Source organism: Epinephelus fuscoguttatus, linkage group LG24 (assembly GCF_011397635.1).
Source record: "Epinephelus fuscoguttatus linkage group LG24, E.fuscoguttatus.final_Chr_v1".
In the NCBI taxonomy this organism is placed as follows: Eukaryota; Metazoa; Chordata; class Actinopteri; order Perciformes; family Serranidae; genus Epinephelus; species Epinephelus fuscoguttatus.
The window spans coordinates 17,412,823-17,428,561 of record NC_064775.1 but is presented as its reverse complement, the minus strand read 5'-3'; the positions used below and the strand labels follow the sequence as shown (position 1 = coordinate 17,428,561).

The 15,739-nt window shown below is 41.5% G+C and overlaps 1 protein-coding gene across 8 annotated transcripts in view; it reads right to left on the bottom strand.

The window, feature by feature from the left end:
- The window catches only part of tns1a (tensin 1a), a 117,148-nt gene that overhangs the window by 44,386 nt on the left and 57,023 nt on the right, over positions 1-15,739 (bottom strand). For 6 of the 8 annotated variants that reach the window (XM_049570275.1, XM_049570277.1, XM_049570282.1 and 3 more), the window contains 2 exons: positions 12,404-12,442; positions 9,065-9,106 (listed from right to left, as the gene is read on the bottom strand). In XM_049570275.1, the coding sequence (XP_049426232.1) occupies positions 9,065-9,106; positions 12,404-12,442 (81 nt within the window). Of the gene's footprint in view, positions 1-2,999; positions 3,296-9,064; positions 9,107-12,403; positions 12,443-15,739 lie in introns of those variants that run through there. The other 2 variants (XM_049570280.1, XM_049570278.1) reach the window with 2 other exon arrangements.

Genomic DNA, 15,739 nt, shown 5'->3' with positions numbered 1-15,739 from the left:
AGTAAGAAAAGAATGAGGATAAAGCAAAGAAAAACAAAATGAGGGGAGAGAACCAGAGGGGCTGTCTTGTAAAGTTGGTCAAATGCCACATGCCTTGAAAATACTTTTTAAAAAAAAAAGAAAAGACAGTTGAAGAAAGACAAAGCCAAGGAAGTGAAAAAGAGAAGGGAAAGGGAAAAAAGAATTAGGGAAAGAAGGGATGTGGCAATGTTGAGGAAAGAGAATAAGGGAGGAGAGGAGAAGACGCAGAGGAAGATGATGTTGTGAAGGATAACAGAGGATGAATTAGGGGACACGCATAAAAGAAGAAAAATTAGTAGAAGAAGGGATGATGTGGAAAAAGAAAAGGAGGAAGGGAAAACAAACAGAGAGGATGCAACAGAAAAACAACTAAGAGGAGAAGTTCAGTAAAGAACAGAGGGAAAGAAAATAATAAAAAGAAAGAGAAGAAGAAGAGATGACGCACGAGAACAAGAAATACAGGAAGAAAAGAAAATGATGAAGAGAAGACCACAATAAAGAAGAAGGGGAGAAATGGAAGATGGAAAGATGAAGAACAAGAAAGATGAGAGGCTGAAGCTCAGTAGAAGCAACAGAAGAAGAATAAAAAAAGAGAAGAAGCACAGTAAAAAAAAAAAAGAAGAAGGAGTAAGGAGAGAAAAAAAAGAAGAAGGGTGAGGAGAAGGGGAAAAGAAGAAAAAAATCACAATCCATCAGTGTGTTCCAGGTGAAAACCATCCTGACTCAGGTCCTGTCAGGATTTCAGCACACACTTTAATTATCCTGTCCTGTGTCTGGTTATTTACTGAGGAGAGAGTGGAAGTCAGTCTGTTTCACTGTGACAGGACTGCAGAGGGAACATGTTACTAAATATGCCGGACTGTCGAGGAATCACTGCATAATAGATGCTAGAGTTGGCTGTTCCTCTCACTGTTTGTCAGCCCAGAGGAGAGCTTGTCTGTATGAGGCAGCTGCCATCAAGAAGATGAAGCCATCTAAAAAGATAGAGTGACAGCTGAATTTATCTTCTCTATATGTTTTTCCCACAACGTCAGGAAGAGTGAGCGTTCAGCTTTACTGGTCAAGTGGTTAAACAGACATACTGGCAAGAAGGGTCTCTAATCATGGCGCAAGGTTAAACACACACCCCAAAGCTCTCCATATTGCTGCCGGGCGGCCTCTCACAGATGAAGCTAATCCCACCCCCAAGAGCCAAAACGGGAAGCATAATTCTCCGTGATTTGACAGGAACCAGATGCTAGGCGGACTGCGGACGCTGGTGTTTGCAAAATGAAACAGCCTGTTCGCATGGGGCTTCGGGGGTGTTACGCCACTACATTTCACATCACAGGAACAATCTGTTGTCTTATAGCAACATGGGTGCACGAACGCCTCGTGAAAGTCAATGCAGCATGTAAAGTGGTTTTTCCTATCTGTGCATTTCAATGGAGTTTTCACACAGTTAAAGGCTGGTTCTCTGTCAAAAACACATGAAAAGACTGAAACCTTCAATAAATGCATCCTTCTTCATATTTCTTGAGTAGCTACTGTATAGTTTGTTCCTTTAGTGCTCTGTTGTTGTCCAAAAATATTTAAAAGACATCAGTGAGACATGCTGTTGCACAAAGTGACATGTTCTTTGATTTTCATGGACCTGGGCATTACTGTGGGCATGGCGGTGTATTTTGAATCAATCAATCCTACAGCAAATGTGTATTCATCTACGGCTGAGTATTTAGAAATGATATTGTTAAAATAATAAAATTATAGAACAATGCAGCAATACAGTTAAGATTTACATTTGCTGTACATTTTAGAATATATTTAATCATGGATGGATTACTGAATGGGCCTACCAGGCACTGACCCAGGGGCCTCACCCCCTTTCCTTCACCTGCAAAATGTCACTCTTACAATGACTACAGATAATGACAAAATGACTACAAGGAGATGCAAAATGGTTGCAAAGAGACACAAAGAGACTCAGCGACTACGAAAAGAGGCTAAATAACCACAAAGGGACACAAACTGACTACCGAGAAATGCAAAGCAACTAAAAGGAGATTAAAAAATGATTACAAAGAGTTACAAAATGAGTACAAACTGATGCAAAATGACATGTAAAAACTAAACAAACTCAAAACAACCACGAAGTCACACAAAATGGCTAGAAACCAATGCAAAATAACTACCAAAAGACTCATAACAACAACAGAAAGACACAAAGACTACAAAGAGACACAAAACAACTACAAAGAGATGCAAAATGTCTAAAAAGAGATGTAAACAATTACAAAGACTCAAAATGGCTACAAAAAGACCAAAAATGACTATAAAGAGACACGAAACAACTACAGAGATACAAAATGACTACAAAAAGACTGATAATGACTTCAAAGAGACTCAAGGTCACTACAAGGAAACACAAAACAACTACAAAGAGATGCAAAACAACTAGAGATGCAAAATGACTACAGAGAGGTGCAAAGTAACTACCAAAGAGATGTAAACAACGACAAAGAGACACAAAACGACTACAAAGGGACATGAAATGACTACAAAAAGTTACAAAATGACTACAAAGAGACAAGAAATGACTACAAACAGATGCAAAGCAACTCATAACGACTACAGAAAGATGCAAAATGACTACAGAGAGACACAAGATGCGTAACGAAAATAAACAGATGCAAAACATCAGCAGAATGAGGCTTAACAGTTCTACAGTATGTGTCTCTCGCTCCAATGTAAGACAGGTGGTGGGGCCTTCTGCATGTCTGTGTCCAGGGGCCATTTGTCTCATAATTTGCCCATGTAATGATTTATAAATTAAAAAAATCACAAATCAATTTGCTGAAGACCTATGATATGATGGAAAGCTCCAAAAGAACTACTTTTGACAACTAAAAAAAGACTTATCACACATACACAAAAAAAATCAGCCTTTAAAAAAACCCATTTTTGGAGCATGTTGGACTTCCTGTGTGGGAGTGGCCTACCTTGCTGAGGTACCCAGTACTCCACCTCCAGGATGAACGCAGGTGGGCAAAATGCCTTCGAATGGATCTGCCCAGAGGCATCTCTATAGGTACTGAAACCACTTCTCTAAATTTGACTTTTCAGATAATAAAATAAAAACTATCCAGCTTGTCACATCACACTCGGTGCTGAAGCGCTACAAAGAAGCTCGAGTTCCTCATTATAGAAAAGATGCTAAGAGCTGCGGTAGTTGTGCCAAACTTCATTAGCGGTTATGTAATATATATCTTGATGCATCTTCCTTTTCTTCTTTCCCTCTCGACTGTCTTGCCCGTGCTTTCTCCTGCTATATCATTCCCTCACGCCCACTTTGTGTTCTCTGGAACTACTCCTCCCTCGGTCTCATTATCTCTCATTATTTCTAACTCCCTCCCGCTTCTCCTTTCTTGACTCCCTTTTATCCCCGAGTCATACACGGTATGTTCATGCTTTTCTGCTGCACATGTGTGTGACCTTAATTACCCTTAAGAATCAAGTGACGACCAACGTGTAGAATATGGAATAAAAACAATGTCTTTTTAATCTCAATATTTCCTTGTTGGTTGGAGCAGTAAAGTGGCTTGTCATTACAAGTGTTGAGAAATTTGAAGAGCCATTTTTCTCCTCTGTATGCTTTGTGCACAGTCACACAAATTTACAGCAGTATTTTTGATTTAAAGCCTCCCATGCTCTATTCACTCCTGAGCCACAAACTGATTTAAGAAATCCCCACAGTGTACTTGGATGACCCTGACAGGCCCCACGCTGACCCATTTGTGGTCACAATGGGGTGTTTCGGCTCAAAACCACCACAAATGTGTCCTATATGGACTAATCAAGGCAGAGAGCATTCATCCCAGGGTGACATCTAAATAAATGAATGGCTTGCTTTGAAATCCAGCCAGAATGTATAGATTTCCTATTTAACTTGAAAAGAAAGCGAGCTGGTCTCATTTGACAATGCTTTAACAAAAGGGAAAACATAGATAATAAATCAGGATCAAGACTTCAGCCGAGGATGCAGCTAATTTTTAAGTGAAATGTCTGGTTAAAGGGGCTACGTCTCTAGTATTTACTGCCAAACACCAATATGTCAATGTCAAATTGTTTGTGACAACTTTCTATAATTACAGTTAAAAAACAAGACCATGGTCAAGACAATTAGTAGCCTGTGTCTCAGTATTTTTGGTGCTAGCATTTCTCATTTTAATTACTCCCACATTTCCCATAAACCCTGTTGCAAAAGAGGATGTTGCTACTTGTTTCAACCCTTAATCCACTGTTGTGCTGTTTGTGCATTTTACTAAACGGGATGAAAACAATCTTACACCTCGTATTGCACCAGAAAAAACAGCACTTGCTTTCTGTTAGTGGTAAATAATGAATCAAATGTAATGCGGTATTGATGTGAATGGGCAACTATGCCCCCTTCCAATCCATGTTATTCCTATGGTCTAAAAAAGTCTGAACATAGAGGCGAATATGAACAACTCTCTCCCAAATCCAAAAACTAGAGTGCTAAAGCTCAAATTTGTGATGTCATCAAGTATAAAGTCTTGCACTGCTCCATAGACAATGTATTGAAAAGATGTTATAGATGACACTGAGAGCAGCCAAGAGAATGTTCTGATTATAGACTGAATCCCCATAACACTGTGCTAACAAAAACAGTCCCTTCCTGGTAGACACTGGCAACTGACTTCAATTGCAGACGTTTGTGAAGTCGGTAACCTTCTTTATGTCCGCTGCCATTTTCAGCCATCACGTTAATGTTTAAAGATACATATTTGAAGAAGGTGGTCCAACTGATGTTTCTGCAGTACCTAATTTAAGTACCTTGTTTCTTTGCTAACATCTTTGATAAACCAAATTTACAGGCATGGAGGGTTAGCGATGCACCACTGAGAATGGGGGGTGGGGGTGGGGGGGGTGGGGGTGTGTGTGTGTGTGGGGGGGGGTAACTAAAAAGGTCAATATCAGTTGAAGTGTACACTGGATTTTTAATAGTTTCACTGCTTTACCTTATACACTAACTAATAAAGGCAACAGTTGACCAGCATCTCCTGTTTCTGTCAATAGAGTCTGGTAGCTTTGAGATGACAGCTTCATTTCCCTGTCAGGAAGGGCTGTCTGACGGCAAAGTAAAGCAGTGACAATATTCTAGAGATAGTGTACAATTAAACTGATATTGATTTTCTAGGGGGGAACCTTTGTTTAGGTGACTAAAAACTAAGCACCATGCTCTGCACTGTTTCATTTTATACATGTAATATGGAGGGTTTCTACCAGGAAGTTATCGTAAACAAAGTAATTCGAGCTAAATCATGGATGTACAACGAGAACTAAGAACAGCATTGGAGGCAGAGCCTCATTCACTCTAATGAAAGCTGCCCAGTGGCACCTGAAGCCAAAAAAGTTTGATTTCCTAGGTATAAAATTCCCTGGCTCTTCCGCAATGTTGGGCCCATAGAGCAGTCGCACTAGCGTTAAGCCCGTTATGTGGTTCTTCTAGACCAAGACGTTCACATAGAATAGTCTGTATTTTATCCCCCACGCATGACGTTATGTTCTAAAGTACAGTTATGTAATTAACGTAAAGTTACAGAGGTTAGATTTAGGAGATAAAAGTTACTGTGGTTAGGTTTAGGAACAGAAACATAGTTGGATGTTTTTAGGGTTAGGCAAGTAAAGTCACTTAGGTTAGCTCACCCTTTTTCCCATTTAAGGAGAGTGGCCTTGTGGGTAACCTGTAGGGGTGTGACATATACTTCATGGTGCGTGTATGGAGGGAAGCAGCTCTCCTGTGGGTGTCAGGGTAAAGACGGCAGGTGGCAAAGTGTGATATAGTCAGCAGAATTAAGTGTCTAGATGAGCTCAGGGTGGTTGTTTGTCTCTATGTGTCAGCCCTGCGATAGTCTGGCGACCTGTCCAGGGTGTACCCTGCCTCTCACCCGATGTCAGCTGGGATAGGCTCCAGCCCCCCCGTGACCCTCAAGAGGATGAAGCGGTTAGAAGATGAATGAATGAATGAGCTCAGGGCTACTGTTAAACCTCATGAGAAGGCCAAGTTTGTTGTTATGTGGTGAAGACTGCAATAAAACCATTGTTAGTGAATTGCCCCCGAACGCCTTCCTTCTGCAGAGTGGTCCGAACCGCTAGAAGCTAGTTACCAGCTAATAATGAGCCAAGCTGAATTAATGTAAATAAGCCAGCGTGTTCCCAACCACGGTTCGGAGCTGTAGGCTGTCACAGAGAGAGGTAACAGGATGTACCTTAAAATGACTCAGAGTTTACTCAAAGTTAACACGGATCCGAACATGTGACTCCAGGGGAAAGTCCCTAGTGAAAGTCCATTTTTTTGTGACCCATCCACCACCCCAACCTGGGTGGGTGAAAACAGAACTTAGTGGGTCCACAAAATCAAGCTTCCATTCACTATTTGTAGAGCAGCTCCAGACTTTATACTCTGTGACATCACAAGTTTGAGACTCTCTGGTTTCTAGCTTTGAAAGAGAGTAGCTCATCTTCACAAATATTGATTGACCCTTCCTAGTCCATTGAAATACCATACTGGAATTCTTAAGTTAGTTGAGGCTTCCCTGGAAAGGAAGACGCCACAATATTCTATATTTTGAGTGTAACTGCTGACTCATTGTCAGCTTGAGGGGCAGCCCAGGAAGGTTTGTAGCTTGTTTTGTTGTGGTTGACAGTAGCTGTTGTTAGCATGGACTCACAGCTGCTAATTGCAACCAAATCCTGCAGTGAACATACATGCATAGAAATATCTACATCTAATTAAAGATGTTATTCAGATATCATCCAGACCCTGCTTGTCAAACTCTCATTCGCCCTCTCCGTACATCTTCTTCTCTCTTCCTCTGTGTGAACTCACAGACTGTGAATAAATCTCCACACAGTCTGGTGTACACAGACCAATCTGTGTTTATAATCTCACTCTGAATCACCGCCGCGACTTCTGCTGCCGATCTAAACATTCAGCCGACGTCTGACGCAAACACTGACTCATTATCCTGACTCACAAAAGGCAGAGGAGAAAAAGCAGGGATGCAAGACATCAGTGCTGCTTTTATCTTTAGAATAAATGTTGCTTCTGGTTTCGTGAAAAGGGAAATAAAGACATGAGCCCCTTATAATCCAAGAACATTTTAAACAAGTTAACACATTTCTGCCTTTGTGACTGCAGGCTCTAAGGATCTGCTGTCTTTTTGCATTAGCAGTGGTTCTTTCCTCTCTTATTTTTCTGGAATCTTGCCTTCTTGGAAACCCACGGCCCGTACCCACACCCTTCATGGTTTAGCAATGTCAAGCTAAACATGCATGCCTAGTCTCGGGCCAGGGCTTGGCAGCCATTTCTGGCACAGACCAGGCACAATTTGCAGTGAACTGGCAGCAACAGATGTCACGGCAGCTTTTCTCATTTTGTAAGGTATGTACCAAATATTTCTTTACACTGGCACAGAACACAGAGGGGTTAAATCATTTACCTCAGGCCACCTGGTTGTTCTGACTCAGGCTGTGCCACTGGAATAATCATGGACTTTTTCATGGCTCAGTTCATTACCTCTGAAAATTAAGAACTGTATTTATGTTTTTGAATACACGTTAACCCTAAGAGAACCATAGGACTGTGTGATTTTGGCTGACATTACTGTCTTTAAGAGGCTGTGATGCAAAGGTAGCAGTATGTTCCAAAGTAAGACTAATTTTTGATGAGGAAAAAACTGGCATGGCCATTTTCAGTGGAATAAAAATGGGTCCTCTGGGTACCCACAAGTCTCCTCTTTGTAGACATGCCCACTTTAAGCTAATCCCATGCAGTTTTTTGCATGCAGTATAAATACTGGGGATCCGAAACAGTCTTGGGATTGCATAAATTGGGTTTGACTGGAACGCTGAAACTCTCATGGATTCAGTGAGCCCATTTTTATTCATGTGTGATGATGTAAGTCCCCACAATAGCCATTTCATAGACGATTTTTTGAAACAGCCATCACTGTATAAAATTACCTATTGTGACCTCTAGGATAATCATAGCCTCTTGAGACTTTACAACCAAAAACTAGACACCCCGGGCATTCGGAGGACGTATGGCTTTCATAGGTATATTGACAGTAAGGGGGTTTCTGAGCAATGTCCAGAGCAGAAGTGCTCTCCATCCAATTGCCAAATCTCCACATTACAAAAGTTTTTCATTTTTCAGTCGTATTCCTCAAGGTTTTGATGTCTTAATGTGGAATTCTGGGGGATTTTTGTTCATTTTATCAATTCTCGAGTGGTCAAAAATGGTTACATTTGAAACCAAATCTGTGTAACAAATGGTATCAACCCAAAAATTGCTGTAATATAACCGTTTAAACAGGCACCTAACCAAAACACAATATTTATTACATATTTATGAGTCCTGAGGTAGATCTCAAGTTAATCTCTAGGTTCCCAGCTTTCACATACTGCATTTACTGCTGACCAGCTATCTCCCACTTAAGATCCCTTGCCCATACTAAAAAAGACAAAAATGGGGCCTATGGTAATGTCTCCTTCTTTACTATTAAAAGTTTCCAGTTAATGGTAAATTTAATCAAAAGACAGGTCCATTTCATTTTAACTCATGTAAAGTCTGAATAAAAGTCCAACACATAGAGCAGCAACGGGAACTCTATTTGACTTGCTGTTGCATTGCATGTTGCTGCCACCTTCTGCAGTGTGCAGGAACATGTGGTGGGATTTGCATGTTGGGTCAGAGCTTAACAGCCTTAATAATAATCAGTTATGATTAATTTATTATCCATTAATTGATTGTACTTAAACAGAAAAAGTCTATAATTATTTCAGTACACACTCCAGAGGCACTGCGCAAGAACCCAAAAGTACACAAATGTATGTGTAAAGGGTGTCCACATACATTTGGCCTTTTAGGTTGTACATAAGGATTGTTATTCCAGCGCTTAGCTGCATAACAATAACATTAGTTATGATAATGAACAGCTTTTTAAAGCATGTCTGCTAATAAAGAAGAGGTGTTACTCACCGGTGTATCTACATGCTTTAATGGCAGCTGAGGAGTGGGAGGCTGGAGAGAGAAGCGAGACAGAGTCAGTGGGTTAGTCATTGTTTCTTTCACATCGAGGAAGAAACAACACGGTGAGAGAAAGGATGAGAGAAAGAGAGAGAGGAGGAGGAGGAGGAGGAGGTGGAGAGACGATGTTTTATAGACCCATCTCTCCACGTCTGGCTGTCTGTGATACACCAGACACACAGTCATTCTATTAACCTTGAAGGAAATACTGTTTCTGTCTCTTTGATCTATACACACTTTGCCTGACATACATACTTCAGGGTGAGTGTAGGAGGAAGGGAGGTCTTTTCCTGGACTGGCTCAACTTAACCGAACAGTCAGGACCATTATGGTTCTCAAAACGTATGCCAATTTTCAGGGTATATCGCAATATATATCATAATATATTGAACCACATTCTCCTCCACACCAATACACAGCAATAGGGGAAATGGTCAAAATGGCTTTTAGTTTTGGTGCTGGTTAAAAAAAGAAATGTGCAAAGTGGCAACTGCTGTATGTCATAGTAGGATCTGCCAAATTATCTATATGTAAAGGTAAGAAAATTTAAAGAATAATCTGGTCAGAAAGTGGTAGGAAGATGCAGAGATGAGAAACAGAGACAGTATGTGAGAAGTGGAAAGAAAGTATGTAACACACACACATACACACACACACGTACACACACAGAGCTTGACAGTGATCCATGTGTTAAGGAAAATCTCTTAACTGAGTTAAGTACAGCGTCTCAGCCTGATGCGAGCTCTATAAACAAAACCAGGGTCTGTTTAACAAGCCGCTGCAGTCAGTTAAACCGGCCGGCGTCCAAAGTAAATAAGTGAAAAGTAGTTACCGTTGCTTGGAATGTTCCTAATTTGGTCATATCATTGGTGGTTAATCCTGAAAATATAAAACAGGACGGACTGCGCCACTTTTTATTCGGCTAAATTGACTAGAAATCAGGAGAATGATCAAATGGCTATGCCTGCTGGTTTTCTAATCATGTCCCACCATTTGCTGAGCGTGCATTCTTTGTGGAAGTGATTGAAAACTCCCATTTCAAGCTCATTAAAGTGAAAATGACTCAAGCCTCAGTGTTGCAGTGCGTAAATCACATTTTGTCTTGTAAAGAGCAGCCCCTAGAGGAAAGGAGAATAATCACTTTGACTGCAGCTAAGTGTCTGTCCTCTTCTACTCTGTGTGGCATTTAAATAGCATCCTGGATGTCTCACACCAAATCATCCACTTAAGATACTTCTTTGGTTAGTGTGTCCCAACTGTATACTGTTAGCTGATTGTCTAGTTATGTTTTTGTGAACTAAATTTAAATTCACACTTGAAAAATTGCAAATTTAGATGCTTGAAAATACCAGCATGGGGAGTCCATCCTATTGGCCAAAGTGTGTGAGATGCGTTCTACGTAACTGCAGTGTGCTCAAAATTCAGATAGGGAACTTTACTGCGTGTCACCGTTAGCCTATGACACTCTTGACCATCTTCTCTCAAATAAAGAAAAAATGTCCCAAAATACAAACAAACAAACAACAAAAAAGAAACTATAGAGAGGAAAACCAGAAATGACACCTCAGAAAACAAAAGAAATGTATGTATTAAAGGTACCCTGTGGGAGGAACTTTTTATGACTGAGTCCCAGCATTAGTCTGATTCACATTCCTGCCAATGGTTTTACACTTTTCCTCTGATCTACAGGTAGCAATAACACCCAAAAAGTAGTGCAACAATGTGCGTACAAAGTCAATGAATAAGAGGATTGATTGGTACTGTGCCCAAGTATGATCACCGCCGTTCAGCCTTCACATTGGCAATATTCTTCTGTACTCGAGTACACTAACATCATCATCTATGTGACATTTTTGTCATGCTACTGTACAGTGCAGGCAAGGGCGCTGCATAGGGACACTGCTGCCCTCGGGACTGTCATCAGCGGGGATCAGTGGAGCAGGAAGACATGGCTCTGCTCCTGGCCAGAGGAAGAGCTGCAAGAGCTGTTGGGTGCGGACTTCCGACTGCAAGTTGAATGCAATAGCAAAGGCAGATCTGGATCTGTCTGCAGCAGACTGCGCAGACCCATCCACCACCCTTCCCACTCGCCCTTCTCCGACTTCCGCCACCTTAACTTTCTTTGTTGTCCCGCCGCGCTCTCCCTTGACGCCACTGGGGGCTGTTAAACTAAACGGCAAACGGCTGTGTATCATGCCGATGTTAAGGGACGGCTTTTTCGTTGGTGTCTGATGCCGGAAGTCATTGACCAAGTGCTGGTTTTTGATGACTCTGGAGTGAGACCGCCAGTTCATTCGTGTTGTGTTTAAACATCTGACTGCTAGATCCTAGAGTTGTTTAAATACCGATTCCAGTATTAGAAATGTCTCTGATACCGTCTAAAATGCTGGATCAGGTATCAATGAGTAAGTTTATGCACCGATCCGATTCTGTCTGATATAGAGGCATCAGTATCAAATTGAGTTTTGTAACTGGTTAAACGTGGCCCTGAGTATGGATTGGCATACTGTGCCCAGGTACAGTACACAGTGTCCACACAAATCGAATGATCTGGACTTTGGGTTGAATGTACTCAGATCCGGGCCCTGGTCCCTGATGTGAAAGCCAACCTAGAGTCAAACTCTGCTTTGCGTCATTCTGCACAGGAAAGCTCAAGCATTCAAATGTAAAAACATTTTTGAGTTGATGGGGACTTTCAAGAGAGAGGGAAATGTATTCAACATGCCGGACCTCGAGGGTACACAAAAAGCATTTTGGTGAGTAACAATGAATATAATCAGAAATGTTGTTTGTTTACAAGAAAACTCCACAGGGCACCTTTAAGTCCTCACAGAAACATTCTTTTAAGTCTTCTAAATTTGACATTTACCGTGAACTTTTTGGTTGACTTGTCAGGTGCTCATATTATTTCCTGTTATAAAGTATTTGAGAATATGTGTTATTTAAATTCTGATTGAATAACTGTATCCTAAGGTCATATTTTCACCTTTTTATAAGATCAAAGAGACTGCTTAACCATCATTGTCACTGCCAGCATCATCACGACTGGTGTCTTGTTTGAGTTATAGAGACAGGATTTTCCTCCGAGGAAAGCTCTTATGGTCATAGCCTCTGACCTTTGACATCCAGCAACAACCTCACAGTGCTGCCTGTGTGTGGTTCTGCCACAATTCCAGGAAGGATAATTGCATTATGTCGGGGGCGTCAGAGGTCAGCAAGATCTTTAAAGACAGTCTCGTTTGTGCACAAACTCACACACACACACTGCACAAACACACATGATACACTCACCAGCTCATAGTTGGTAGTTGTTTGACATGATGTGGTGACCTGTAAGGGGATAAACAGAGAGATTATGTATTAGAATTTGCTGCAGGAAGCTGTAGTATCTGACCTTTAAGTAGATCACATTAAAAAAAGAGCAGAGGGACATAAACTAGACGCATCGTTTCATTTTAAAAACTATAAGATTTGCATCTATTTTTGTAGAAACAGGGAGAGAGAGACATCTCTGAGTGTTTCCTCCTGAATGCCTGAGTATCCCCCAAATCGCCCTCAACAGTACCAAAATAACCACTGCCTTTTGACTGTTTCTCTGTGTGGGAAACATGTCAGCACCTCTCCAGACAAAATCATATTTGGCACAGAGTTCATATTGAGAGAAAATGCTTCCTGTGAAAGTCAGAAAACAATTCAATCACGCCGTCCTTTCACACATGAGTTGACACTTTATAATTCTTTTTGCATGATGTTTTTGTTCTGTCTGAGAGAGTCAAGGAAAAACACAACACAAAGTGCCTCGTCAAGCATCCCTAAAGCAATTTCACTTGTATTCAATAACAACTAAGGTCAAACATCATGCGAGAAGTCCATCTTACACTTTGATTCACACAGTGGATACTGGAGGGCGCTAGGACCCTGGCGCCGTCCCGACCTGCTCTGTGACTCCACATGCACCTTGATCACATGTCATGCCATGCAACACATATGCTGGGATCGGACTACACAATATTTTTTTTGCCATTCCAGATAGTCGCTGTGTCAGATTAGGTGATTATAGAGTCATAACTTCTTGCTGCGATTTGGCAGAGAGACATGGCAGATTACACGTTGGATGCTGACCAATCACAGCTTGTCTGTCCAGCCGTCTTTCACTATTTGGGTGATGTCTGGAGGTGATTTGGAAAAAGATGCCAGAAACTGACTTACTCTAACTTTTGTAGCTGCAGTGTTTTATACGTTACGGTTTGAGATTGGGATTTATGATGGTTTTGGTGAGGTTGTTTTAAGGCTGCTTATTTTCTTGATTAATGTTTTGTCTTTAAAATGTTCGAAAATTATGAAAAATGTCACAGATTCCCAGAACCAAATGTGACAAGTGTAGGGGGCTTCCAGACCTAACCTGTTTGGTCCACTTGAAACGAACCCAGGTCTGTTTGCCCAGTTAGTGCGGTTCGTTTGGGCTGAGGTGAGAGCTACAAATTGAACCCTGGTGTGGACCAAACAACTGAACTGACGCCACCTGAAATAGTGGTCTGCTTCTAAGTGGACTCTGGTGCAGTTTGTTTGAGGTGTGAAAGACAATGAAACAACTGTAGGATTTTAAGATGGCAAATATGTGATTTTAGCTTGATTGTTAAAGTTAAAATGAGGTGGTTAGGTTCAGGAAAAAAGAACAGGGTTTGGCTTTAGAATCTTACGGGACGCTAACACCACCACTGTTAAACTATAATGGCAATCGGCTGCATATCATGCTGGCGTTATCATGCTCACTGCCCAAGTGCTGGATTTCGATGACTTCGGAGTGGGACTGTGCTCGGGAGGACTGGTTGGGAAAGGTGTTTGAGAGGATAAAGGCTAAGTATGAGGACCTCTCAGGCGAATGCTGAAGCAATGGATGGAAGACCCGATGCTAACCCATCAAGGTCAGCTGCCGAGGATTTGCGGGCTAGCCGCTTAACTGTTGCTGGGGGTCAGAGGACTGCACAGCAAGAGAGCCATCAGGAACATCGATGAAGCTGCTGAGAGAGCATCAAGATGGCTGTGGATCAAGAGGGGTGATCCATGGACCACACCAGCTACCAAGACACAGGTCAAGATTTGAGCAATTCTGGCTGGGTCGCCTGGGCGATGGTGTATGATGCTAAAAGCCCCGAAACGCCCAATGACCCCAAGTAAATCAGTTCATTAAGTCCGTTAAAAAATGTGTGTGACCCAATAAATGTTTTGCATTTTTACTTGTAAAAAGGTAAGTAAAGATGCTGTTGTGTTGGGTGTTTAAATATTATTATCAAAAAAAAGTTAATATCTTGGTACCTTCAACAAGTAATACCAGCAACTAGCACGTTGCTGCAGTAACCCTGATCTCAGGTCAGTTGTATGGCTAATGACACAAAGGGATTGTTCCATCAACATCACTCTTGGCAAAGCAGTCTCATAGAGAAACAGAAAGCTTTGCACTGTACGTGTTTTTTTCCTAGTAAAACAACAGTACGTTCCCAACAAATACAACTGGGTGGCACACCAGTACTATAAAATGCAGAGTGGAGGCCCAGTACCTGTTGCCAGACCTCCCAGCAACAGTATCACTTGTCCCCTAATTATACTATCACCTCAAAATTAGAACGGTTTTGATTTCCTGATGTTGCAATGCTACATGTAGCATCTTTAAATAGCAGGGTATTTTCGCACTCAAAACAGTTTGCTCATTATATTCATGGCATGCAAGTGTGGCTCCTAATAGTCTGCATCACCCTGTGCACCACAAATCACTGATTACGATGCATAAACAGGGCCTCCCTGGCCAGCTGAGTGACTTCCATCTGATTGCATTTACTTTAATGCACACAGATAAACATGCATGTGGGAGTGCACACATGTGCATGGTAATTGAGTGGGTGCAGTGCTGCAACGTGTTGTGAGGTGACGGATGTTTATGAGCGGTGAGATGAGAACGCGCTATCAGAAGACAACAGACGCAGGCAGGAAGGAAACCGCCGTAATTAGTTTGCTCTGGGAAAACAAAAGACTCATTGACTTTGTAATGCTATCATCAAGCGTATCAGAATACAGTAGTGGGATAACATCACAGCAGAACAGATCCCACCCAGTGCATGCTGATATGCAATGTGATGGCATCAGTCCACCAGTCACTGCTGATACAGTCATGTGCTCCACTGAAAACATGAAGCTGACCAAGAGCATACTGAGATATTTTATGATATTGCTACAAAATGTTTGCGCTAATTTCTATGTTTATATGCATTACTGGCACACTGCAGTATGATCTGTACCTTGAAATCAACTGCTTGCTGATATTAAAGCGGCAGTTTGGTGTTTTGAAGTGGGGTTGTATGAGATACTTATCCTTATTCAGTGTATTACCTACAGTTAATTGGCGTCGACGCAACTCCAGTATGGAGAAGCAGACAGGAAAAGCACCACAGAAGCTAAGCAACCTAAAAAAAGCAATATCAGTTTAAGTGTATACTAAATATAGAATATTTTTTACCACTTTATCTTGCCGTAAGACAGCAATTTTCGACGGGGTACTGCCATTGTATATATCTATGCTTTCTTCAAAGTCAGACTCCTTTGAGAACAGCAGCAATTTTATCTTGCAGAACA